Source organism: Sorex fumeus, unplaced genomic scaffold, assembly GCF_029834395.1.
Source record: "Sorex fumeus unplaced genomic scaffold, SorFum_2.1 ptg000024l, whole genome shotgun sequence".
Classification (NCBI taxonomy): Eukaryota; Metazoa; Chordata; class Mammalia; order Eulipotyphla; family Soricidae; genus Sorex; species Sorex fumeus.
Window position 1 is genome coordinate 56,942,465 of NW_026606081.1, and position 23,544 is coordinate 56,966,008.

Consider the following 23,544-nt stretch of genomic DNA (forward strand, 5'->3'; position numbering starts at 1 on the left):
CTAAGGGTAGGTTCTCACAAAAGGTTTATGGAGAAGAGGAGGAGGAGGAGGAGGAAGAGGAGGAGGAGGAGGAGGAGGAGGAGGAGGAGGAAGAGGAGGAGGAAGAGGAAGAGGAGAAGGAGGAGAAGCATCGGGCAGTCCTGCGCTGGGGTGGTTACCAGGAAACCGCCCCCCCCCCCGTTGCCTTGGTTACGGGGGACCTTTTGCTACTGATTATAGGAAGCGCCTCAATACCTTCAATCCAGGGACTTTAAGGGGGAGCAATGTGGGCGGGAACCACAAACCTGCAGCAAATTTGAGGGGTAAAGGGGTGAGAGGAAATCCCGGAAGGTTAAAATTTTTCTTGTCAAGGCAAGGTTCTTGGACAAACAGTGACCTTTGCTGGAAATGCTTCCCCTCTCCTCCCCTTCCCACCCCCTCAGAAAGGGGGGGGGCGCATCCTTGGCTGACCCCCGCCCCCAGTTAGCTCTTCAGGCGGAGGACCAGCTTCTGCGCACCCTTCTTTCCGTCAGAACACATCTGCTCTTGGTGGGGGGACAGGAGGGAGAGCGGACACCTGCCAAAGGGGACCTCTCTCTGCCCCCACCCCAGCTGGAAGTGGGGCAATGAGATTCCCCTGAGGAATAGCTGAGCATCGCCCACATCTGATTCTTCAATATTTTCATCCCGCCCCCCCCCGAGGGGGGCCTTTAGAATGTGCGGCCATCGCAGCCCACGGCTTCCAAGCTTCTGTCTCTCAGGCTCCTCCACTCGCAGACACCACCACGCGTGTGTTTCCTGGCCTCCCGGCCTGGCTCTTGTGATGGTCTCCCCACGATTTCATGAGCAAATTGGTGAAAGGAACCATTGCTCTGGGCCCTCAGCCCGAAAATGGCTCTGTAAAATCCCCATCAGTTTCCTCTGCCCCCATGAGGGGGTCTCGAACCGTCCATCAAAGCCTGGGGCTGCGGTGACCAAAATGCACTTTTGCACTCGCCCGCAGAAATGCTCCGTGCGAATAAGTCTCTAACAATCATTGTCATCTCAATTATAGTTTATTACCTAGGCAATAGCGTAGCGGGGAGAGGGCTTGCCTTGCGTGGGGCTGACGCAGACTCTAGCTTTGCCAGCCTACACTCACTGCCAGGAGTGCTCCCTCAGTGCAGAGCCAGGAGGAAGCCCTGAGCACTGCCGGTGTGGCTCCAAAGGCCACAATTATGTATGTTTTCATATACATAATGAGGGCCAAAATAATATCGAAATAAATGGTGGAAGAACCCACGCTCTGGGCCCAGTTTCAGCTCTGAAACGGCTCTGTAAAACTCCCTTCTTTCCTAAAGGCCAAGATAGTACCGTCATGAGTCAGCCCAGAGCTGGGCTGGGGACACCTGCATTAAAATGACTGTCCCTCTTGCGTTTCTCTAGAAACTTCTCAGTCTAGAGCAGACAGCAGCCCTGCCCATGTCCTGTTCTTCCCAAAGAAGGTGTTTTCCTTCATTAATTCCCTAGGGACAGCTATCATTGATCTAATCAGACAATGTCTATTTAAAATTTATTCTTCTCAGGGGCTGGAGCAATAGCACAGCGGGTAGGGCATTTGCTTTGCACGCGGCCAACCTGGGTTCGATTCCCAGCATCCCATATGGCCCCCCGAGCACTGCCAGGAGTGATTCCTGAGTGCAAAGCCAGGAGTAACCCCCGAGCATCACCAGGTGTGGCCCAAAAAGTAAAAAAAATTTAAAAAATTAAAAAATAAAACTTATTCTTCCCAGGCCTGGAGCCTGGTACAGGGGGAAGGTCACTCACCTTGCACGTGACCGGGTGCAATCCCCACCGAGCCAGGAGGGATTCCTGAGTTGAAAGCGAGGAGTGGCCCCTGAGCATCACCAGGTCTAGCCTAAAAATTCAACAAACAAACATGATTCCCAACCTTCTTTTCTTGGTGACCAAGGGCCAAGAGAAGTTAGACCCAAGGGAGGAGAATGGAGACTTTGGCTTTTTGGTAGCTTCTTGCACTTTGCCTTTTCACAGAGAATGACATTCGGGGTGAGCAGGGGTCCCCCACCACTGCACTGCCTCCATTCTGCCGAGGGGCAAAAGTCCCAGCTCAGGGTCCCAGACCCCCAGCTCTTGATGTGGCTCTGGGGGTCTGATTTGTAGGTGATCCATCAGGACCACCCAGTGTTGCTCCCTGAGTATTCGCTTTAGCTTTCTTCAATACGCCTGTGTAATATACTGTTCCTTAGCCCTTTTCTCATAGCTACTATGATTTTATTTTTCAAAACTCAATAGTGCACGATTGTCTTTCCAAGGCGACACAGCCAACTGTACCCCAAAGTTCAAGGATGGGGGGCTGGAGCCCCAGGATAGAGGGGAGGCATTCGTCTTGCTTATGACTAACCCAACTCTGATTCCTGGCACCCCAGATGGTCCCCTGAGCACTGCCATGAGTGATCCTTGAGTGCAGAGCCAAGAGTCAGCCCTGAGCACTACTGGGTATGGTTCCAAAAACAAAACAAAACAAACCCCACTCCCAAAAATTCAAAGTTTTAGGGATTCTTGATTTCCCGATAAGGCTAGAGCTGGGCCCCACCTGGGAAAGCTGGAGGTGAGTTTGGGAAGGGTCTGGTGGGCGGAGCTTGCATGGGGAGGACCTAGACTTCACTCCTAGCACTGCGAGAAAAATAAAATAGGAAAAGGAGGAGGCCCAGAGCCATTATGTTGGGCAGGTGCTGGTCTTGCATGAGGCCAAGCCAGGCTGATCCCTAGCACCACGTATAGTCCCCTGAGCCCTGCCAGGAGTCAGCCCTGAGCACCACTGGATAGGATCAAAAAAATAAAATTTTAAGAAAGATCTGTGAGGAAGGACCGGAGTCATGACAAACTCCCTCATTCTCACAGGGAGGGGTTTGTCTGTTTGGTGATTTGAGGGCCACACCCAGCAGTGCTCAGGGGTTACTCCTGGCTCTGTGCTTAGGAATCACTCTTGGAGATGCTCGAGGGACCCTATGGGGTGTCAGGGATTGAACGCGGGGCGACCATGTGCAAGTCCAGCGCCCGCCCCGGTGTCTCATAACCCCTGCCTGCTCGGGTTGTAACGCTGTTTGCTTTTATGCTCTGTCCCTATCCCTCCCCTCTCCCCCTCGCCCCCTTGCCAGCATGTTCCCAGTCAGCAAAGGACTGGGTCCAGACAAGGATACTCCCAGGTGTGTGTGAGCTGAGCCACAGGTGGGGGTGGCCACCGTGCTTGGGGACCCCGTCGTTCCCCTGGGCATGTTTCTTCACTCTGGGATGCGAACTTTGTTCTTCCCTTTCTGCTGACATGAAAAGTCTGTTTTAGGGACCCAGGATGGTCGTCGTGCCCCACCTCACCGGAAGAACAGCCGAAGGGCTCCCCTCCCACTGGAGACTCCTGTGAGTACGAGATGGGTGGGGCTGTGGGCACCAGGAGAGACTGAGCAGAAGGGTGAAAGCAAAAGGTCTGCAAGAGCCTGCAGCCCCAGCCCGGAGTGATAGCACAGCATAGCACAGCGGGGAAGGCCTTGACCTTGCCTGTAGCTGACTGGATTCCGTCCCCAGAGCCTCCCCGACCCCCCTGCCATGAGTGAGCCTTGAGCAGATGAGGGTGCTGCACCCCAGCGATGCCGACCGGCCCGGAGTGGGGTTCCCTAGCCCCGAGCTGCCTCACCTCTCCCTTTTCTGGAGCTTTTCCCACCAGATAAAAGGCGCTGAGGTCCTGTCGCCATGGGAACGGGAAGCAAGCACTCGAGCCTCCCCAGCCCCCATCTCGGCAGGAAAAGGAAGGGGGCTGGGCGGGCTGGCGCAAGAAACCATGGAAACCGGCGTTGCCAAGGGAATGGTCGATGCCCAGGACAGAAGGTTCCAACGGGGAGAGGAAGTGGTCGGTGCCGGCTTCAGAGCGAGGAGCGGCTTCTGGACCATGTCCTCGAGCCCACGGCGGCGTCTCTGAGGTTCCTTGTGTCTCCCCCCACACACACCTGATAGCACCCGGAGTTAAAGCCCTTTCGAAAAGGGGTGAGGGTTGTTAGGGGCGAGAGACAGAAATGGGTTTCTTTCCGTCTTTCCCCCCGCCCCCCTCCCCGTAACCACCCTGCGCCTCTCGACCCAGGGCTTCGCTGGTGCGGGTTGGTGCTGCATAGCGGGGTGAAGCAAAGGGCTGTGCGGTCCCTGCCAAGCTTGGACTCCCTGAGCTGGGTCCACTTCCAGCACCGGTCACTGCCCAGCTGGGCTGGTGGATTCTGCCAGCCCGTGCCCAGAGCCTCGGGGGTCCCCAGCACCTCTCCCCGATTCCACTCAGCTCCTCGTGTTTGCCAGAGAAACGGCGGCTTCTCCCCGGTCTCAGCAACCCTGAAGGTGACAAGCCAGGGTTCTCAGCAGTGCCAAAGGGACCCGGGTTTACGCTGTTTCACATCTAAAGCAATCAAGAGCAGGGGCCAGCGCTATAGGACAGCGTTGGGGCGCTGGCCTTGTACAAGGCTGACCTGGGTTCCATCCTTCGCACCCCGTGGGGTCCCCCCTCCCCCCCTGCCAGCCTGCCAGGAGAGGCCCCTTAGCGCAGAGCCAGGAGTAACACTGAGCATCGCTGGGTGCGGCTCAAACACCAACTAAAGTAGGAAGGAGAAACAGCAGCCGATGTTCCCCGCCACCCCGCAGAACCCCCAGGGGCTGGGGAGGCACAGGCCAACCCAGGATGGCTCCCTGCTGCCTTCAGAGCTGGAGGGGGGGGTGGCGGTCACAGAGGGGAGCAGACTTCTTACGGACCTGCACGGGACCAGGAGAGGGGCACAGGGGCGGGGCCACTGGCCAGCTCCATCTGGAAGACTTGTGATTTTGTTGTTGTTTCTCTGAATCAACAGCAAATCCTTGTCTGCCTCATGGTGCAGGTCCCTGCAGCGGGGTGGGGTGCAGCCCTCATTCTGGGTCCTTCCCCTGACTGTGCCTCTGCATCATCCTAGAAGCCCCCCCCCCCCGGGACCCCCCGCCCCCAGCTCCTGACAGCACACTCTGGTTCAGAAACCAGACAGCGAGAGGGTGAGGTGAGAAGCAGAGTCGGGGTTGGGGGGTGTCTGGGTGGGATTTAGGGAGCAGGGATGCCGCTTCAACTCCCGTTCCTCGGGACTCCCCGCCCACAGGGCACCCACAGCTACAGGTGCTGCGGACCCCTCAGCCAGGGAGGGCTTAGAGTTCGGGGCTCCTGGCAGTGACCTCGCTCAGTGGCAGAAGGTGAGGACACTCCTGCCCGGGTCGCCGGGATCTTGTGGCGCCGGCCCCGGGTTGCAGAGTGGACTCATGGGATGCCGATGGCACGAGCTACTGGCCAGAGCCGGGAGCTGGATGCTGGGGTCACCCACGCCCAGGATCAGCCCTACCTGGGGCGCCCCAGGGAGACTCTCCCCCAGTGGGTTTCTTAAGAAAGATTGCTGAGCCCGGAAGTAGCCCAAAGGCACGGAGACCCCATCCCTCAGGCATGGAGACCACGCGTCCCTCTGAGATGCAGATCGTGAGCTCTGGGGAGACAGAGAAGACGAGCTGGAGGGGACGCCTCCGGGAAGAAGGATTCCGGTGGGTCTCTGACTTTCCCTGGTTCTGCCCCGAAGAGCTTTTCTGTCTGCAGAAAACTCCAGGACCAGACCCTGGGACGGAGCCCTGAGGATCAGGGCAGTCATAAAGGGCTCAGGGCTGAGTTCATTCTCCGCCTGGCCCCGACAGCCCAGACCACGAGCTGTGGGGGCTCTCCCTCTCTCCCTCCCCCTCCCTCCTCTCTCCCTCCCCTTCCCCTTCCTCTCCCTCTCTCCCTCATTCCCTCTCTCCCCCTCTTTTCCTCTCTCCCTTTCTCCCTCATTCTCTCCCTCTCTTTCTCTCCCCTTCTCTCCCTCTCTCCCCTACTCCTCCTGTTCCCCTCTCCCTCTCTCCCTCCCTCCCTCTTCCTCTCTTCCCCTCCCTCTGTCCTTCTTTCCCTCTCTTTCCCCCTCCCTCACTCTCCCTCTCCTCCTCTCTCCCCCTCTCCCCCTCATTCTCTCCCTCTCTTTCTCTCTCTCCTCTCCCCTTCTCCCCGACCTCTCTTTCCCCGTTTTTCCCTCTCCCTTTCTCCCTTCCTCCCTCCATCTCATGCCCTCTCTCTCTCTCTCTCTCTCTCTCTCTCTCTCTCTCTCTCTCTCTCTCTCTCCCCCCCCCCCATAACATTTCTCTAAGTAAATGTCCTCAAATAAAACTATGTCACTTCACTCTTGGCTCGGCCTGAAATTCTTTTCCACAGGGAAGGCGCAGCCCATTCCTAGGTGAGGTCTGAGCTGTTTCCTCCAGCCCGGGACCCTCCCCGCCCTGCCCTCTGGCTCTCAGCTGGAGATCACTGGGATGCTAGTGCTGCCGCAGTGTGCTCAGAGCAGACGGTCCCAGTTGTGGCCCCGAGTGTCGGGTTGAGCAGAGGCAGAGCAGTTTTCTGGAAGCTTCCCCTTATCTTCCCACTTCCCCCACATCTCCCCTAACTCACAGTCAAAGGTCACCAGGACTTAGGTGACCTTAATAGGATTTGCCTGGCTGAAGGAGCCCCCCCTCCCACTCCCACCTTGGCTCTCTGCTCCTCTGACCTCAGGGCCTGGGGCTAGGGGACGCCCCTGATCCCCACCCCTCAGGCCAGGAACTGAGCAGAGGGTAGATGAGCAGCTTTGAAGCAGAACTGGCCTGGGAAACCTTTAGCACCAGCCCCTTCCGGCCCTCAGAAGAGCTGAGGGCCGCCCTCCTCCCTAGCTGGCCCAAGATACTCCCCAGGTCCATTAGCCAAGCCATTAGCGGCCCTCAGCGAGAGCTCGCTCTGGGCCAGCTGTGTGACCTTTCCAAAGGCACTTAACCTCTCTGAGCAATCAGCACTGCCCACCCAGCAGGAAGCTGTGCTGTCCTCTGCCCATCCCCTGCCTCTGCGCTTTTCACTTTTCGCTTTCCGCTTTTCTCCTTCGCCTCAGCCTCCAGAAGCAGGTCCCATCAGAAATCTCATTTTCACTGGAGAAGTCTGCAAATTGGTGTCTCACAGCAGGGGTGTGCCCTTGAATAGTGGGGGGCCGGCATGGGAGGGGCAGAGCTGGGGAAGGGAGACAGGCTGTTCCAGGCATTCCTCAGAAGGCTGAGCCAGGGCAAACAGAAGGGGGGGGGTGATCTGGCTCCAGGGAAACACGCAGCCGCTAGGTGGAGTGAGGTGCAGAAAGGGAGCCCCCCCATAAGACTGGGACTGAGGGGCAGAGAGAGAGAGGAAGAGAGAGGGAGAGACACACAGAGAGAGAGAGAGAGAGAGGATGGAAGAGAGGGAGGGAGAAAAAGGAGAGGGGGAGAGGGAAAGAGGAAGAGAGAGGAGAGAGAGAGAGAGAGAGACAGAGACAGAGACAGAGACAGAGACAGAGACAGAGAGAACGCAGAGCAAGGAAGGTGCTTGCCTTGTCCAGGATAGACCGGGTTCAACCCTGGCATCCCATCTGACACCCCAGACCCCATCTGAGCACAGAGCATGGAATACTCTCTTGAGCCGAGTGCCGCTGGGTGTAGCCCCAAACCAAAGCCAGGAGCCGGCCGTGTTTGCGTGGGTGCTGGGGTGCCCATGGGCAGGGAGCCTGGCCCTGAAGCCGGCTGTGCTGCCTGTCTGCTGGAAGCGTCTGGCTCTCAGCTGGCCACCAGCGTGAAGAGCAGTGTCAGGAGGCCCGAGGGCCCCTCCTTCAGGAGCTGGGGGCTGGTCTACAGGACCCTTGCCCTGATGGGAGCCCCAGTAGCTGTGCGTGAATTTCCCATCTGGAGGCTCTCCCAACCCCCGCTGCCCACCCCCACCCCAGATCCACATCGTGTCCGTTCAGATGTGATATAAACAGAAATATGAGGCACACCCCTACTCCGTTTTCATTTCTTTGATGAGTGAATTTGGGGCCCTACAGTGCAGTGTCCAGGGGTCATTGCTGGCTTCATGTAGTGGGGACAGTCATTCCCAGAGGTGCTTGGGGAACCCTGTGGGACCAGGATTGGCTTTTTTTTTTTAGCTCTTACTCCTGTCTCTGTGCTCAGGGATCACTCCTAGCAGTTCTGGGGAGCAATGCTGAGGATCAGCCTGGATCGGCCATGTGCAAGGCAGGTCCTCGCCTCCAGATGCATCGACAAGCTTTCTCCAGTTTGCTTTTATTTTGTTCTAGAGTCACACAGCGATGCACAGGGGTCACTCCTGGCAGTGCTCAGGGATCACTCCTGGCAGTACTTGGGGGTGGGGGGGCAGATGGGGTGCTGGAGTCAGCCGTGTGCAAAGCAAATGCCCTACCCGCTGTACTATCCAGTCCCTCCATGAGCTTTTTAATTTCTCCTGAGAAACCAAGATTCCTTTTGCGGGGGATCCATCCAGCGGTGCTCAGGACTTATTCCTGACTCCGCACTGGGGTATCCCTCCCGACAGGGTTCAGGGGACACCTGGGACACAGGGGATTGAGCCCTGCATTCACGGGGTGGATGATGTCCGAGGCAGCACCCTACCCTGCCTGCTGTTTCATCTCTCTGGTCTCAAGATTTTTTTCTTTTTTTCTTAATTTAATTTTTTGTTTTGGGGGGTCACACCTGATGGTGCTCAGGAGCTAATACTGCCGCTGCCCTCAGGAATCACTCCTGGCAGGTTCGGGGGATCGTATGGAATGCCCGGGATTGAACCCAGGCTGACCAAGTGCAGGGGACCCTAACCTCTGTGCTATCTCTCTGACCCCTAAAAACTTTTTTGTCCCCAAAATTCCAGTTTTAAAATTCCCAAGGTAAAGGTAAAGGTAAAGGCCCTCCCGTTGATCGTCGATTTGCTCGAGCGGGCCCAGTAACGTCTCCATTGGAGACTTTGTTGTTACTGTGTCTGGCATATCGAATACTCTCGGTAGCTTGCCGGGCTCTCCGAGAGGGGCGGAGGAATCGAACTCGTGTCGGCCATGTTGGCCGCGTGTAAGGCGAACGCCCTACCCACTGTGCTATCGCTCCAGCCCAAAATCAAGTAAATTCCCAAAATCAAGTAAAAATTTCCCAAAATCAAGTAAAAGTTTTATGTTTGGTCAAGTAAATCAAGTAAATAAAGTAAATAAAGTAAATAAAGTAAATAAAGTAAATAAAATCAAGTAAATAAAGTAATAAAAATCAAGTAAATTCCCAAAATCAAAAGTAAAAAATTCCCAAAATCAAGTAAAAGTTTTATGTTTGGTCAAGCGGCAAAATAAACAATTCAGTACTTTTCAGAGCTGACTTTCTGGGGGCAGAACGTAAATCGGGAATGAATCTGGGGGGTCCCTTAGTTACCGGCTTTGGTCGGCCTAGGCAGAGGACACCTGAATGAGTGGGGAAGCAGCTCCCTCTGCTGTTGATCTGGGTAATTGCACCGAAGCGGCGTCCCTGCAGGGTGAATCCTATCCCTAGCTCTCCGGCCCGACACAGTTAAATTCCCCCCTAACCCCCCAAGCCCGCCCAGTGTGACCTGGGCAACAGTGACTTCCCACTTCACCCTCTGTAGGGGATTGTGGTGCTCAGCCAAGATTGAGGACCACTTATTTCAATATTAATTTTATATGTGAAAGAACTACAGCCCCAAATGGAACCAGGGGCAAAGCAGAATGAAATTACCCCAGATCTGGATGGAGAGAGAATATCACGGGGAAGGGGTTTGCTTTGCACAAGGTGGAACCAGGTCCGATCCCTGGCACCCCCGGGGGTCCTCCAGTCTCAGCAGGAGTGAGCACGGATGGGTGGGTGGGGCCCAAACACCCCCACCCCAAAGAATGAGGATAAATTGCATCATTTACTCTTTCGCTGAGTTTATAAACCCAGTGATACAGATATTACTTTCTGCAAGAATGAAACAGCACACCTTTTGTTTTGACGAACATGAGCACTGACAAGTATTGTTCAAACAAAAGGCAGATCGAGCAGAAGGGAGTGTATTCGGACACAGTTTCCCTCCCCTCCCCTCTCCTCACTTTTTCTTCCCTCCCGTCTTCTCTCATCTTCTCTTAGACCAAACCCAGAGCCTCTCAATAATGCAAAATAAATGCTCTACCAAGGAATTAGGTCTCTGGTTTCGTAGTTATATTCTTGATTTTGGGGGGTGGGGTGGGCAGGCCCAGTGATGCTCAGGGCTTACTCCTGGCTTTGCATTTGGGAATTACTCCTGGCGGTGCTCGGGAAACCCTATGGGCTGCCAGGGATTGACCCAGATCGGCCGCATGCAAGGCAACTTTCTCCCCGCTTTACTATCTCTCTGGCCCCTTGTTAATTATATTCTTTAAAATAAATATGAAGGGGCTGGAGCAATAGCACAGCGGGTAGGGCGTTTGCCTTGCACATGGCCAACCCAGGTTCTATTCCCAGCATCCCCTATGGTCCCCTGAGCACCGCCAGGAGTAACTCCTGAGTGCAGAGCCAGGAGTAACCCCTGTGCATTGCCAGGTGTGACCCAAAAAGCCAAAAATAAATAAATAAATAAATAAATATGAAAAAGTTTTTTGTTGTTGGGGCTGGAGCAATAGAGTACAGTGGGGAGAGCATTTGTCTTGCATGCAGCTGGCCCAGGTCCAATCTCTAGCGCCCCGTTTGGTTCCCTGACTCTGCCAGCTCTGGCTCCTGAGTTCAGAGCCAGGAGTAAATCCTGGTATCGCTGGATGTGTCCCAAAGGTCAAAGAAAGCAAAACCAAACAACTTTTTGTTGTTAACAGATAATAATACATAACTGGCCCGCAGACAGCACAGGGGGGCCGACCGGGGTTTGATTCCTCCGCCCCTCTCGGAGAGCCTGGCAAGCTACCAAGAGCATCCTGCCCGCACGGCAGAGCCTGGCTAGCTCCTCGTGGCATATTCAATATGCCAAAAACAGTAACAAGTCTCACAATGGCGACGTTACTGGTGCCCGCTCGGCAAGTCAATGAACAATGGGAGGACAGTGCTACAGTGCTGATAATACATAGGCTACACGGTGCAGGTGGAGATTCAAGGGCATTTCTGTGTGGCTCAAGCCGTGAATGAGAAGCATTTATTACTTTCCTTGTTATTTGAGTCTCCTGCCCCCAAGCCTGGCTGTCCTCACCAGGGCGCCTTGGAGGGGGTGGGTTGAGTTTCCCTCTTCCCCCCCCCAAGCAGAGCCCCAGCAGCCGAAGGAGAGTGGTCTCAGCATGTGTGACCCCCGCCTACTGGAATTTGGAGGATCAGGGGAGGATGCTCGGCCCAAATCCGAGTAGGCTTGGAGATCTCGGCCCCGGAACCCGCGTGACTTTGTCCCTCTGCCAGTACCTTCACGTGTGCGGAGAGTGGTCTCAGCATGGTGGTGGCTGGTCCTGGAGGTCTTTGGCTGCAGGAGCCCTGGTCGGGGCGGGGAGGAAAGCTCAACCCGCTCCCCTCCAAGGGGCCCCGGCGGGCGGCGAGGACAGTCAGGTGCGGGGGCAGGAGACTTCTGCATGACATCTTATTATCTCATTTTTCCTTTGGAGAACCTGGCAGGCTACCAAAAGTATCCTGCAAACTTCTCGTGTTGTACTCAATATGCCAAATACCAGTAACAATGATGGGTCTCATTCTCCTAACCCTGAAAGAGCACTGGAAATGGCTCTTTTAAAATCTCAGGGCTAGGAAGGAGACATTACTGGTGCCTGCTCCAGGCAATCAACGAACAACAGGATGATCGTGATCGTTATTTGCCCTGTAGAAAATGGTCTGTTAACCTGTGACTACCTCCAGAAGTTGCCATCTGTATCCCAATGCAGAGAACTCCACAAAGGAGAAAGTGCTGAAACCGGAAAAACAGCTGCTAACGAGCGATCAATGGGGTGTGGGTTGTGCAGGACCTTCACCCATGCAAGGCCAGTGCTCTACCGCTAAGCTTCGCAGCTTCCGACTTTAACAGACCGTTAGTTAGTGCCCATCATGCGTGTAATTTCTCCCACCATATCCAGGCAGCGGGCGGATTGGGGCCGGAAACCCGAAACCCACAGCTCCTGTCGCTTTAAAATTTCCCGCCACTGGACCGGTTTAGGGCATAGGCCACGCCCCTCGCGCAAGCCCGGCCCTTCTGTTCTTGCCACCCAATCCGCTGCGAGCCGGCCTTTTAGCCAATCAGAAGTGATTTTAGGCGGGCGCTGCCGCTCCGCGAGCCAATAGAGGGCTCGGCTGGGTCACGTGGGAACTGCCGGCTACCGGGACGCCACGTGGGTGCCGGAGGAGCCGCGCGGGGCTCTAGGTGAGGCGGGGGAGCGGGTCGCGGCGCTGCCCGGGACCCCCGAGGTCGGCAGGTGGCGGCGCCTGATGGACGCCCTGGGCCTGTGCCGAGTCACGCCCGGGCACGGCCGATCCGGTTGCCTGGGCCCCGTGGGTCGCCGGCCGGACCCTGGACGCCGCCTGGCCGGACCGGCGCGGCCCTGGGGTCGGCCCAGCAGCCGGGGGGGACGGAGGGGCGGTCAGTGATCGACTCTCGGGGTCTGGGGCCGTGGCCTGGAGGCAGGAGATGGGGCCAGGCCTCTCCCTTGCGCCTGGCGGTGCGGGAGATGACTGGAGGGGCGGGAATATCCGCCCCAGCAACCGCCGCCCCCAGCACCCCGACTTTCCTGGTTGCGAGAACTTTTTTAGCAGCCCAGGCCGAGTGTTAGGCCTCTGACTCGGCGGAGTGGAGGGGCGGCAGGTGACCAGATGCCAGTGCCAAGTGGCAGTTAGATTGACCTGGCTCTAGGGCCCCATGCTTCCTGGACATCCGTGCTTGGGGGGCGGGGGGACACGGACAGCCCTTTTCTTGAGTGACTTTGCAGGGTCCACTGCCCCAGCAGGCACCCCAGGCCAATCTGAGGGCGTCTGCCAGCCTGACGCCGCTTGGAGTGCCAGGTAGTCATGAGGATAATGGGGAGCCAGTGCCAGGTAGTCATGAGGATAATGGGGAGCCGCTCCCTGCTGCCTTCTTGTGGGGGTCCTGCCTGCTTCCATGGGGCGGAAGGGGCCGCGCCCTGAGTAATTATAGGTTCCAGCAGGACAGCCAGGTCCGGACTTCAGGAGTGGAGGAGAGTTTGCACTCATCTCCCTAGGACCAGGGCTCTGGAATGAGGCGAGCTGGTTTCTAGCTCCCTTGAAGTCCTGTAGCCACCAGGAGCTCTGCTTCTCGGGGAGGAAAAGCAGGGGCCAGTGTGTTCCCTACCTCCCACCTCAGGCAGCTGTCTGCAGCTCAGCCTGTGGCCCACCAGCCTGTGGGAGCGGCCCACAGCACCAGCCTCTTTTAGATCCCTGGCTGTGCTCAGGGATCATTCTTGGCAGGGATGGGGGGTAGCATATTGGGTCGATTGCCTCGAGCAGGCCCCAGTAACGTCTCTTTCATCCTAGCCCTGAGATTATATTCAAGGCTCTTTAGGAGAATGAGACCCATCATTGTTACTGGTATTTGGCATATTGGGTACGCCACGGGGAGTTTGCCAGACTCTGCCCTGTGGGCCGGCTACATTCGATAGCCTGCAAGTTTGTCCAAAGTAGGAATGAGATGATAAGATGTCATAGAAGATGTCCTGATAAGATGTCGCGCAGCCGCGAATGCCAATCCGAGTAGGCTGGGAGATCTCGGCCCCGGAACCCGCGTGGATTTGTCCCTTTGCCAGTACCTTCAGGTGTGCGGAGAGTGGTCTCTGCATGGTGGTGGCTGGTGTTGGGTGTTGGGGTTCAAATCCTGATCATCCTTGTGCCAGGCAAGAGCCTTTCCTGATGTACTACCTCTCAGGCCCTGCACCAGCCCCTTTTAAGGAGAGCAATGCCGGGGGTGGGGGCAATCACTGGGCGCTTCGCCTCTGCCTCCACCCTGCCCCTTACACACACACACACACACACACAATCTTCCCATAAGGCTGAGGTCCTTCCTGTCTCCCAGCCTGCGGGGATTATAGATGGGGGTGAAAACTTTGGGGGCACCCCTAATAGAGAGGGAAAGGGCACCAGATCCGTCTGCAGCTGTGTCCAGGACAGGAAGGATGGACAAACCCTGTGGCCTGCACCCGTGGGGAGGGCCAGGCAGAGGAGGGCCCAGAGGAGACAAAGTCCAGCCATGTGGGAAGCCAGGCCTGGGTGTGGAGACCATGGGAAAGGAAGTGGGGTGCAGGAGGGACGGCTGGGGGGGCCGGAAGCTCTGCGTCTGGGCCTGGCTCTCCTAGTGAGTGTTGTCTCTCCCCCATGCACCCGCCCTGTGTGCCTGGGTGTCCTGGGGAAGTGATTTGCTGCTTTCTGCCTGCCTGGGGGAGCCTTTGGGGCTCAGTTCTCTTCTGTGACAGGAGGACACTTCTGCAGTGGGAAGACCGCATGAATCTGGGGAGAGAGCTTGGGGTTCTGGTCTGCTTAGGGCGCTGAACCCGAACGTTAAAATGGATCCTCTGCGCGGGAGAGATAGCCCAGGGAAAAGGGCACTTTCCTGCACGTGGCCAGTCGGGGCTGGATCCCTGGCATCCTTTGTAGCTGCCTGATCACTGTCAGGAGTGATCCCTGAGAGCAGAGACAGCAGTCAGCCCTGAGTACCACTGGGTGTGGCCCCCAAGTGAAACACCAAATAAAATGGGGCCTCAACTCCTCTCAGGAGAGAGTTTTGTTGTTGTTTGTTTCTGGGGTCATACCCAGCGATGCCCAGGACTGACTCCTGTCTCTATGCTCAGGGATCACTCCTGGTGGGCTCTGGAGACTAAATGGGGTGCTGGGGAAAAAGCATGGGTCTACTGCATGCAAGGCAAGCCCCCTCGCTCCTTACTGTCCTCCAAGCCAAGGGGAGAGTTTTGCAGGGCTGTGGGTGCTGGACGCCTGGCTCACCACCTCCCCCCCATGCCAACCAGGTGGGGGCTTCTCTTGTAGAGCAGTAAGCTGCAGCATGGTGTCCCCAGAGGCGAGTGTGTCCACCCAGTGCCTGTGCCCCTCCCCCGCCGGCCTGGACTCCAAGGACAAGCAGAAGCCCAGGAAGCGGAGCCGGCAGCACCAGCGGGTCCTGGCGCAGCGCCTGGGGCTGAGCCCCCGCACAACCCGGGCCTCTGAGCCCTCGCTGCTCCCCCTGCCGCCGTGCCCCCACGCCTCGTTCCTTGGGAGGCTATGCCCCAGGGCCGAAAGTGGCCCCCGGGTGGCCGCCGGGTGCGTGGCCTCGCCCAGCAAGTGCGTGGCCATCGACTGTGAGATGGTGGGCACGGGGCCCCGGGGCCGTGTGAGCGAGCTGGCCCGCTGCTCCGTGGTCAGCTACCACGGCGACGTCCTCTACGACAAGTACGTCCGGCCCGAGCTGCCCGTCGCCGACTTCCGCAGCCGCTGGAGCGGGATCACGCAGCGGCACCTGAGCGGAGCCGTCCCTTTCCAGGTGGCCCGGAAGGAGGTGAGGTCTGGGGACGCGTGGGGCGCCCCTGGCAACCCGGACCCGAGCCTGCCCGCGCTGCGCACCACGCCGTCCTGAGCCCCGGCCCCGCCCCCGCCCCCAGGTCCTCAAGCTGCTCAAGGGGAAGGTGGTGGTGGGCCACGCGCTGCACAACGACTTCCAGGCCCTCAAGTACGTCCACCCGCGCAGCCACACCCGCGACACCACCTGCGTGCCCAGCCTGCTGGGCCCCCACGGTGCCCCGACGCGCGCCCGCGTGTCCCTCAAGGGCCTGGCCTTGGAGCTGCTGCACAAGAAGATTCAGGTGAGCCCAGGGCCGCCGGCGGGGCCTGGACCGGGCCGAGCGAGGTGGGCGGATCCCTGGGCGCGGTGGGCGGGGCCCTGGGCGCGGTGGGAGGATCCCTGGGCGCGGTGGGCGGGGCCCTGGGCGCGGTGGGCGGATCCCTGGGCGCGGTGGGCGGGGCCCTGGGCGCGGTGGGCGAGGCCCTGGGTGCGGTGGGCGGGGCCCTGGGCGTGGTGGGCAGATCCCTGGGCGCGGTGGGCGGATCCCTGGGCGGATCCCTGGGCGCGGTGGGTGGGCCCTGGGCGCGGTGGGCGGATCCCTGGGTGCGGTGGGCGGGGCCCTGGGCGCGGTGGGCGGATCCCTGGGCGCGGTGGGCGGGGCCCTGGGCGGTGCAAAGAGTGGTGGGTGTGGTCTTGCCTGCTGGGGGCGGGGCGGGGCCTTGGGTGTGGTGGATGCCCGCGGGCAGCCTCGCTTCCCCAGCTTTGCCCATGCCGCCACCTGTAGGTGGGCCAGCATGGACATTCGTCTGTGGAGGACGCCGCCACGGCCATGCAGCTGTACCGGCTGGTGGAGGACCGCTGGGAGGAGCAGGTGGGCGGCCTCTGCGCCCAGCCGGAGGACCGAGAACGGGACAGCAGCTCTGATATGCAGCAGTTCATGGATGACCGCTACTGGCCCGAGGACCTGGCCCCTGGCCCTGGGGCAGGAGGGACGCGGGTTCCCTGTGGAGAGTAAGGACCGGGAAAGCCCGGGAGTGGGCTTGGCTGCCCAGCGCTGGGCTACTGGCACTTTAGAGACCAGGGGCGTCCTATTCCAGCCCCACAGGAACTGGGCCTCCACCTCGTCCATGTGGGGGCTCCACGGTCACACAGGTAGCAGTGGAACCCCCTGGGGAGGCTCTAGGGGGACATGGCTTCCTTTCTGCGTGCCAGGAGCCCTGTCCCCTCAACATGCACCCGCTCTGGGAACGACAGCTTGTTTACTGTCACCCGGTCTGACCTGCCTGTGCCCTGGGTGAGCAAACCTGGGGATTCTGGGACTGCATCTGGTGCTGGGAATTCCTCCAGCTTCTAGAATGTTCTCCACAGGGTACTGTGGAGCCCGTGCCTCCTGCCAGAACTACCTCTGGGGACCCCCGGATATGCCCACAGCTGCCCCTGCAGCTAGGGGCCTGGCTTATCCCCCTCCCCCCTGCAGTGACCATGCATGCAGTCTCCCTTTGCTGCCCGCACACCTCCCGGACTCCCTGCGCCCCGTCCTGCGGCTGGGCTTGTTGGGGAGCCTGGGTTGGTCTGTAGGTGAGGGGAGGAGGATCAGAGTGCCGGGTCTCAAACCTTTGGGAATAAAGCCCCATGGAAAAAGAGGGTGATGTCTGAGTTCATGGCCCCCTAGATGGTGCTTGGGAATGAGGCCACAGTGTTGGGGCCCCGGATCCAAGATCACTCGCACAGGTGTTGGGTGGCGCTGAGATGCACGGGGCATCAGTTTGCGGGGGGGGGGGGGGGGGGGGCGCACATTGGGTTACTCCTGGGTCTGTGCTCAGAGATCACACGTGGTGGCAGGGTCTAACCAGAGTTGGCATGAGCCAGACCAGCAACTTCCTGCTGTGCTATGGCTCAGTCCCCAATTTATCTTGAGCCTTATATATTTGGTTTTTGGGCCACATATCCAGAGGTGCTCCAGGCTTCCTGTCTCTGCACTCAGGGGTCACTCCTGGTGTGACTCTGGGGACCTTATGGGATACTGGTCTGAACCCGGTTGGTCATGTGCTAGGCAAGTGTCTCCTCTCCACTGTACCATTGTGAGCTTTTTTTTTTTTTTTTGGCTTTTGGGTCACATCCAGCGGTGCTCAGGGGTTATTCCTGACTCTGCACTCAGAAATTACTCCTGGTCGTGCTCGGGGGACCCTATGGGATGTCGGGGATCGAACTCAAGTCTGCCATGTGCAAGGCAAACACCCTCCCTGTTGTACTATCACCCTGGTCCCTGTGAACCAGTTTCAAGCACATCTTTGCAAGTGAGAGGCCTGGGTTCCATCCCTGGAATCTCCTGGTGTGTCCTGAGCACTGCAAGGAGTGACCCCTGAGTACAGAGCCAGGACCAGCCCTGGAGCATGGCCATTCTTCATCCCCTGCCCAAAGGAAAAAGGAAACAGCAAGTGCCCAGTTGGAATTCAAGCTATAGCACTCATTCCAGCAGGACCCCAAAGGGATCCCTCCTCACTCCAATCAGCAGCATATTTTACAAGTGTTTGGGCCACACCCGACAGTGCTCAGGGATCACTGGCAGTGCTCAGGGGAACCATATGGGATGTCAGGGATCAAACCCAAGTGGGCTGTGTGCAAGACAAGCGCCCTGCCTGTTGTACTGCCACTCTGGCCCCAAGCTGGGACCAGTCGGAGAAAGAGGGCCTCCATCAGCCCTTCCGTAGTTACCGGGGTGTGGCTTGCCATAGCCCTGGGAGTGCCAAGCCACACTTCCCTTGTGCCACCACGCACCCTGGCACTCTGCCAGGGGCAAAGGTCATGAGGGGGCACTTTTCCTCTGACCCTCACCACCAGAGGGACAGCCACACTTCCCTTGTGCCACCACGCACTCTGGCACTCTGCCAGGGGCAGAGGTCATGAGGGGGCACTTTTCCTCTGACCCTCACCACCAGAGGGACAGCCACACTTCCCTTGTGCCACCACGCACCCTGGCACTCTGCCAGGGGCAGAGGTCATGAGGGGGCACTTTTCCTCTGACCCTCACCACCAGAGGGACAGCCACACTTCCCTTGTGCCACCACGCACTCTGGCACTCTGCCAGGGGCAGAGGTCATGAGGGGACACTTTTCCTCTGACCCTCACCACCAGAGGGACAGCCACACTTCCCTTGTGCCACCACGCACTCTGGCACTCTGCCAGGGGCAGAGGTCATGAGGGGGCACTTTTCCCCTGACCCTCACCACCAGAGGGACAGCCACACTTCCCTTGTGCCACCACGCACTCTGGCACTCTGCCAGGGGCAGAGGTCATGAGGGGACACTTTTCCTCTGACCCTCACCACCAGAGGGACAGCCACACTTCCCTTGTGCCACCACGCACCCTGGCACTCTGCCAGGGGCAGAGGTCATGAGGGGGCACTTTTCCCCTGACCCTCACCACCAGAGGGACAGCCACACTTCCCTTGTGCCACCACGCACTCTGGCACTCTGCCAGGGGCAGAGGTCATGAGGGGGCACTTTTCCTCTGACCCTCACCACCAGAGGGACTAGTGTGATCAGCTGCCCTTTTACAGAGCTAGAACTCATCCATTCATTCATGCATTGAGTGAACATCATTTCTCGCCCTTTGTACCCCGGAAATGGTGGTGGTGGTGGAAAGGATAACACTGGATTGGTCCTTTCAACCTTGCCCAGGAAACTTAGGTCTATCTGGTTACACCCATCACAGTGCGCCCTGAGTCACTCCTATTCCTTTGCTTATCTCTTCCCTGTGCTCTCCTCCCCAACTAGTTAATCACCTTTTTTCCTAATCAGATTCGGTTAGCTTGTAAGGTCAGATCCTTCTCAGATCCTTCTAAGGACACTGAACTTGTAAGTTATGTCTTTTGCCTAGTTTACCTCAAAGCAATGTCCTTTCTGTATAGACGCAGGAAGACAGTTAATATGCTTTTGTAACTTGGGAGTTAATTGACTCCGAATAATATTCACTCCTGAACATCTGCTTTCTTGACTTAGTTGCCCTGAGTTCCTAGCATCCCCAAACCAGGGTCCCGATGAGGGACCGAATGGACCCAGGGCAAGCTGTGAGCTACCCTGGCATCAAAATGGGCCAGGCCACGGGCCATAATACTTAACTATAAGTTAAGAGCACGGTCACGGACAAACTCTGTCATGACCCAAAAGAGGTAACTGGATAAGGACCCTGCTGGGATTAGGAAGACTAACCTAGCCTGAGGACTGCTCTGGAATACATAGTGAGATGTCCTCAGGAAGAACCAAACTTTAAGCTTGATATATCTCTTACTGTGCTCATACAGAATGACATTACTAGAAATATTAGACGTAGATTTACTACAACTATCTGTAACTAAGTACAACTATAAGTAACTAAGTGGATTACTAGCCGGGGAAAGAAGAAAGCGACACACCCTGGATGGGGTCCTTAAGTGGGTCTCCAAATAATTTGGAGTGGTCTCCTGAGATCCTGCACAGCAGAGCCTGGCAAGCTCCCTGTGGCGTTTTCGATATGCCAAAACCAGTAACAATAACGGGTCTCATTCCCCTGACCCTGAAAGAGCCTCCATTATGGCAGCGTTGGGAAGGAAGAGTAAGGAGAGGCTGCTAAAAATCTCAGGGCTGGGACCAATGGAGACATTACTGGCACCCGCTCGAGCAAATCGATGAACAACGGGATGGCAGTGATACAGTGAATCTGCTCAGAGGAGATTTTATCCTTGAGTTAATCTGGAGGAGTGGCCTTATCTCTCTTTGTTGATTTGTTACTGTTCAACCCCCCTTTCGTATTACCACCCTACGTGATTGCTGTACAAACTAAGACTGTAAAATCTATGGGGGAGAGCTAGGGATGAAGGGTAAGGGGACCAGGGATGAAGAGTGCGTGAGACGGGAGAGACGGGAGATTGAATAATCGGCGACTGATCAGCAACCAGCTTGGTCCTTGTTCTTCGCCTGCCCATCACCAGCAGCCGTCCCGATCCGGTCCATACACAGCAGCTCAAGAGCCCGGAATGCAGGGCGGCGAGAGAGAGCCTGCAAACACTTCCTTTGGCGGAATAGATTTTTTCACAGTAGGGGACTCCCGCTCTTGATCTTTTTCTGTGAGCTGGGGCAGAGCACAGAGAGGGCACACCGTTGGGCCCCAGGCAGCCCTCCCCTGAGCCAACGCTGCCTGTGGGCCCCGGTCAGTCTCGCAACATCCCCCTGAAAAGCCTCAAAGTTTCAAGAACCTGTTCTCCCTTCCCCCACAGACGCCCTGGGTGAGAGTACCTGGAAATCCGGGTGCATTCCCGGTGTCCCTGGGTGGAGGAAGGGAGGGAGGAGAGGGTGGGCAGGACACTTGGCTCAGGGCTACTCCCACTTCCCCAGCCCTGCCCTTTAAGGAAACAGAAACTGAAATAGCCCCGGAGGGTGAAGGTCCAGGGTCAGCGCAGCTGAACGCAGTGGAAGGCAGGTGAGAGGCGGCTGCGGGGCTTCCCTGGTGGGCGGACCTCAGCTCCCTTTAGGAGGGTGCCAGAAGCTGGGGACAATGGCAGGGAGTGAAGGGTATCAGGCAGTGGGCGGTTGTGGGTAATGGTGGGGGTCACCTGGATCTGGGGTTCCCTTGGGATGATGCACTCTTCTGTCCCCCTGCAGCTCATCTGAGGAGTCCCCAGAGCATGGCGGGGAGGAACCCAGAGGTGGTGGCCATCGACTGTGAGATGGTGGGCACAGGGCCCCGGGGCCGCGTGAGTGAGCTGGCCCGCTGCTCCGTGGTCAACTACCAAGGCGAAGTCCTCTACGACAAGTATGTCCAGCCCAAGATGCCCGTCACCGATTTCCGCAGCCGCTGGAGCGGGGTGACCCGCCAACAGCTGGAAGGGGCTACACCCTTTGCCGTAGCAAGATTGGAGGTGAGCAGGGTGGACACATGGACCGCACACTGACCCTCGCACTGAACTACACACCGACCCCACACACTGGGCCCCTAGTAGTCTGCACATGGAGCCTGGGGGACAGTGCTGTCGGTGCCCGCGTGTGTCCCAGGTGTCACTCCTGCCGCCAGGCCGCCCTGGCTCCCACCGACTGGCCCTGAGAGGGGCATCACAGCTGGAGCGCAGGGGTGGGGTCAGGCAGGGAGCGCCACTCTGGAGGGTCAGGTGCCCCGATGGCCGGGGAGCAGCTGTCCCTCTAGGTGGTCAGGAGGGACAGTGGGGGCCGTGGCCTGGCTTCAGGTATGAGTGAAGGACCCGGAGAGAAACCAGGCAGGGCCCCGCGCCCAGGGTCACACAGCAAGGTGCACCCCCCCCCCCCAGGTCCTCAGGCTCCTGCAGGGGAAGCTGGTGGTGGGCCATGACCTGAAGCACGATTTCAAGGCGCTCAAAGCGGACATGGGCAGGTACCACACCTATGACTCGGCCACTGACCCATGGCTGCGGCATGCGGCCCAGCTTGGATATGACCGTCCCAAAGTGTCCCTTCGGGAGCTGAGCCAGAAGCTGCTGGGACGCGATGTCCAGGTGAGCTGAGACCCCAGGGTGGCACACTGTGAGGGGACCCTGAGTCCCAGGAGGAAGGGAGGGAGGGAGGGAGGGAGGGAGGGAGAAAAGGAAGATAGGGTGTTTGTATGAGTGTGTGGTATGTGTGAGTCTCTCTGTCTGTGTGTATCTGTGTGTGTGTGGTATGTGTGTGTCTGTGAGGGAGTGGGTGTGTCTGTATGTATGTATGTGCCTCTGTTTATCTCTCTGTGTGTATATGTGAATGTCTCTGTATCTCTGTGTGAGGGTATGTGAGAATGTCTCTGTGTATCTGTGTGTATTTGTGTGTCTAGATCTCTGTGTGTGAGTGTGTGTCTGTATCTTTGTGTGTGTCTATGTATGTGCCTATATATCTGTGTGTGTCTCTGTGTCTCTGTGTGAGTATGTGTCTGTATCTCTGTGTGTGTATGTGTATATATGTGTGCGTGTCTGTGTCTTTGTGAGTAAGTGTATGTGTGTGTCTTGTATCTCTGTGTGTATGTGTGTGTCTGTGTATCTCTGTGTGTGAGTGTGTGTCTGTATCTTTGTGTGTGTATGTGTGTATCTGTGTGTGTATCTGTGTGTATATGTGTATATCTCTGTGTTGTGTGAGTGTGTGTATCTATGGGTGTGTGTGTGGTTGTGAATGTGTCTCTTTGTCTCTATATGTATGTGTGTCTCTGTGTGTGACGGTGCCTGTGTATGTGAGTGTGTCTGTGTGTGTATATGAGTGTATCTCTGTGTGTATGTGAGTGTGTCTCTGTGTATGTGAGTGTGTCTGTGTCTGTCTCTGTGTATGAGTGGGCATGTGCGACTAACTGGGGCCCTCAGGTAAGGTGAGTGCTCTGTGCTGAGCCCTCTGATTAGTTGATCTCAGACCGATCCCAGCCCCAGGGCAGAAAGAGGTGGGGAGTTCCATCCCCGACTTGCCAAAGAGCAGCTGTGTCTGTGAGATCTGGGCCTGTTTCCCTGCGCCTCTGCAGCTTCTGGGGCAGGGGTGCCAGGGTCTGCACCATTGCCCCCATCAGCGTGGGTCGGGCAGGGTGCTGCAGCAAGGCCCCCTGCCCTGTGGGCTGCAGCAGAGGGGAGCAGCGCTGGGCAAGGCTGGGGCCCCAGGATGCCCCAGCACAGCCCCCCACCCTTTAAAAATTCTTGGGCCACACCCAGCAATGCTCAGGGCTTCCTCCTGGCTCTGCACTCAGGAATCACTCCTGGCAGGCTCAGGGGACCGCATGGGATGCCGGGGATGGAACCTGGGTGGGCCGTGTGCCAAGCAGCACCCTCCTGGGGGTCCTGTGGCTCGGACCCAGCCTCTGCTCTCCTTCTACACCCCCCCAGTCCAGCCAGTCGGGGCACAGCTCCGTGGAGGATGCCAAGGCCACCATGGAGCTGTACCAGCTCTCCCAGCGACTCCGAGCCCAGGACCAGACCTAGGGCCAACCCAGGACCAGAGGCCCCTCTGCGCAGACACCCGCTGGCTTCTCCAGTCCACATCCTGGCAAATAAACGTGCTTGTCCTGTCTCCCAGTGGGGCCCCTGGTCTCTGCTCTGCCTGACTCCAGAGCTGCCTGGAGTCTGTGGGCCGCGCTTTGATGACAGGTGGCTGGGGGGGGGTCCCTGCCCTCAGCCCCTTCCAGTTGTGTCTGTGCTGTACTGGGGTAGGGCGGGGTCGGCCCCCTCTTGCAGGCCTTTTCCGTGC

The 23,544-nt window shown here is 57.8% G+C and overlaps 2 protein-coding genes across 3 annotated transcripts; both read left to right on the forward strand.

Annotated features, from left to right (window-relative positions):
* Window positions 1-14,854: 14,854 nt before the first annotated feature.
* Window positions 14,855-16,428, forward strand: AEN (apoptosis enhancing nuclease). The gene is made up of 3 exons (XM_056113850.1): window positions 14,855-15,343; window positions 15,447-15,647; window positions 16,131-16,428. Exons 1-3 carry the CDS (start codon window positions 14,855-14,857, stop codon window positions 16,359-16,361), a joined length of 921 nt encoding a protein of 306 aa, XP_055969825.1. The 3' UTR covers window positions 16,362-16,428.
* Window positions 16,429-21,008: 4,580 nt separating this feature from the next.
* ISG20 (interferon stimulated exonuclease gene 20) lies at window positions 21,009-23,291 on the forward strand. 2 transcript variants are annotated; one of them, XM_056113853.1, is made up of 3 exons: window positions 21,009-21,242; window positions 21,645-21,848; window positions 23,184-23,291. In XM_056113853.1, exons 1-3 carry the CDS (start codon window positions 21,009-21,011, stop codon window positions 23,277-23,279), a joined length of 534 nt encoding a protein of 177 aa, XP_055969828.1. In that variant the 3' UTR covers window positions 23,280-23,291. The 2 variants fall into 2 exon arrangements, with proteins under 2 accessions (XP_055969828.1, XP_055969829.1); XM_056113854.1 differs by having other exon boundaries at window positions 21,705-21,848.
* Window positions 23,292-23,544: the final 253 nt, after the last annotated feature.

Bases quoted from the DNA above. Each gene is read 5' to 3' on its own strand.
- AEN (XM_056113850.1), top strand. From the start codon at position 14,855: ATGGTGTCCCCAGAGGCGAGTGTGTCCACCCAGTGCCTGTGCCCCTCC. The intron at 15,344-15,446 runs GTGAGGTCTGGG...CCCCGCCCCCAG, and splicing joins TCCAGGTGGCCCGGAAGGAG to GTCCTCAAGCTGCTCAAGGG. The intron at 15,648-16,130 runs GTGAGCCCAGGG...CGCCACCTGTAG, and splicing joins TGCTGCACAAGAAGATTCAG to GTGGGCCAGCATGGACATTC.
- ISG20 (XM_056113853.1), top strand. From the start codon at position 21,009: ATGGCGGGGAGGAACCCAGAGGTGGTGGCCATCGACTGTGAGATGGTG. The intron at 21,243-21,644 runs GTGAGCAGGGTG...CCCCCCCCCCAG, and splicing joins TTGCCGTAGCAAGATTGGAG to GTCCTCAGGCTCCTGCAGGG. The intron at 21,849-23,183 runs GTGAGCTGAGAC...ACACCCCCCCAG, and splicing joins TGCTGGGACGCGATGTCCAG to TCCAGCCAGTCGGGGCACAG.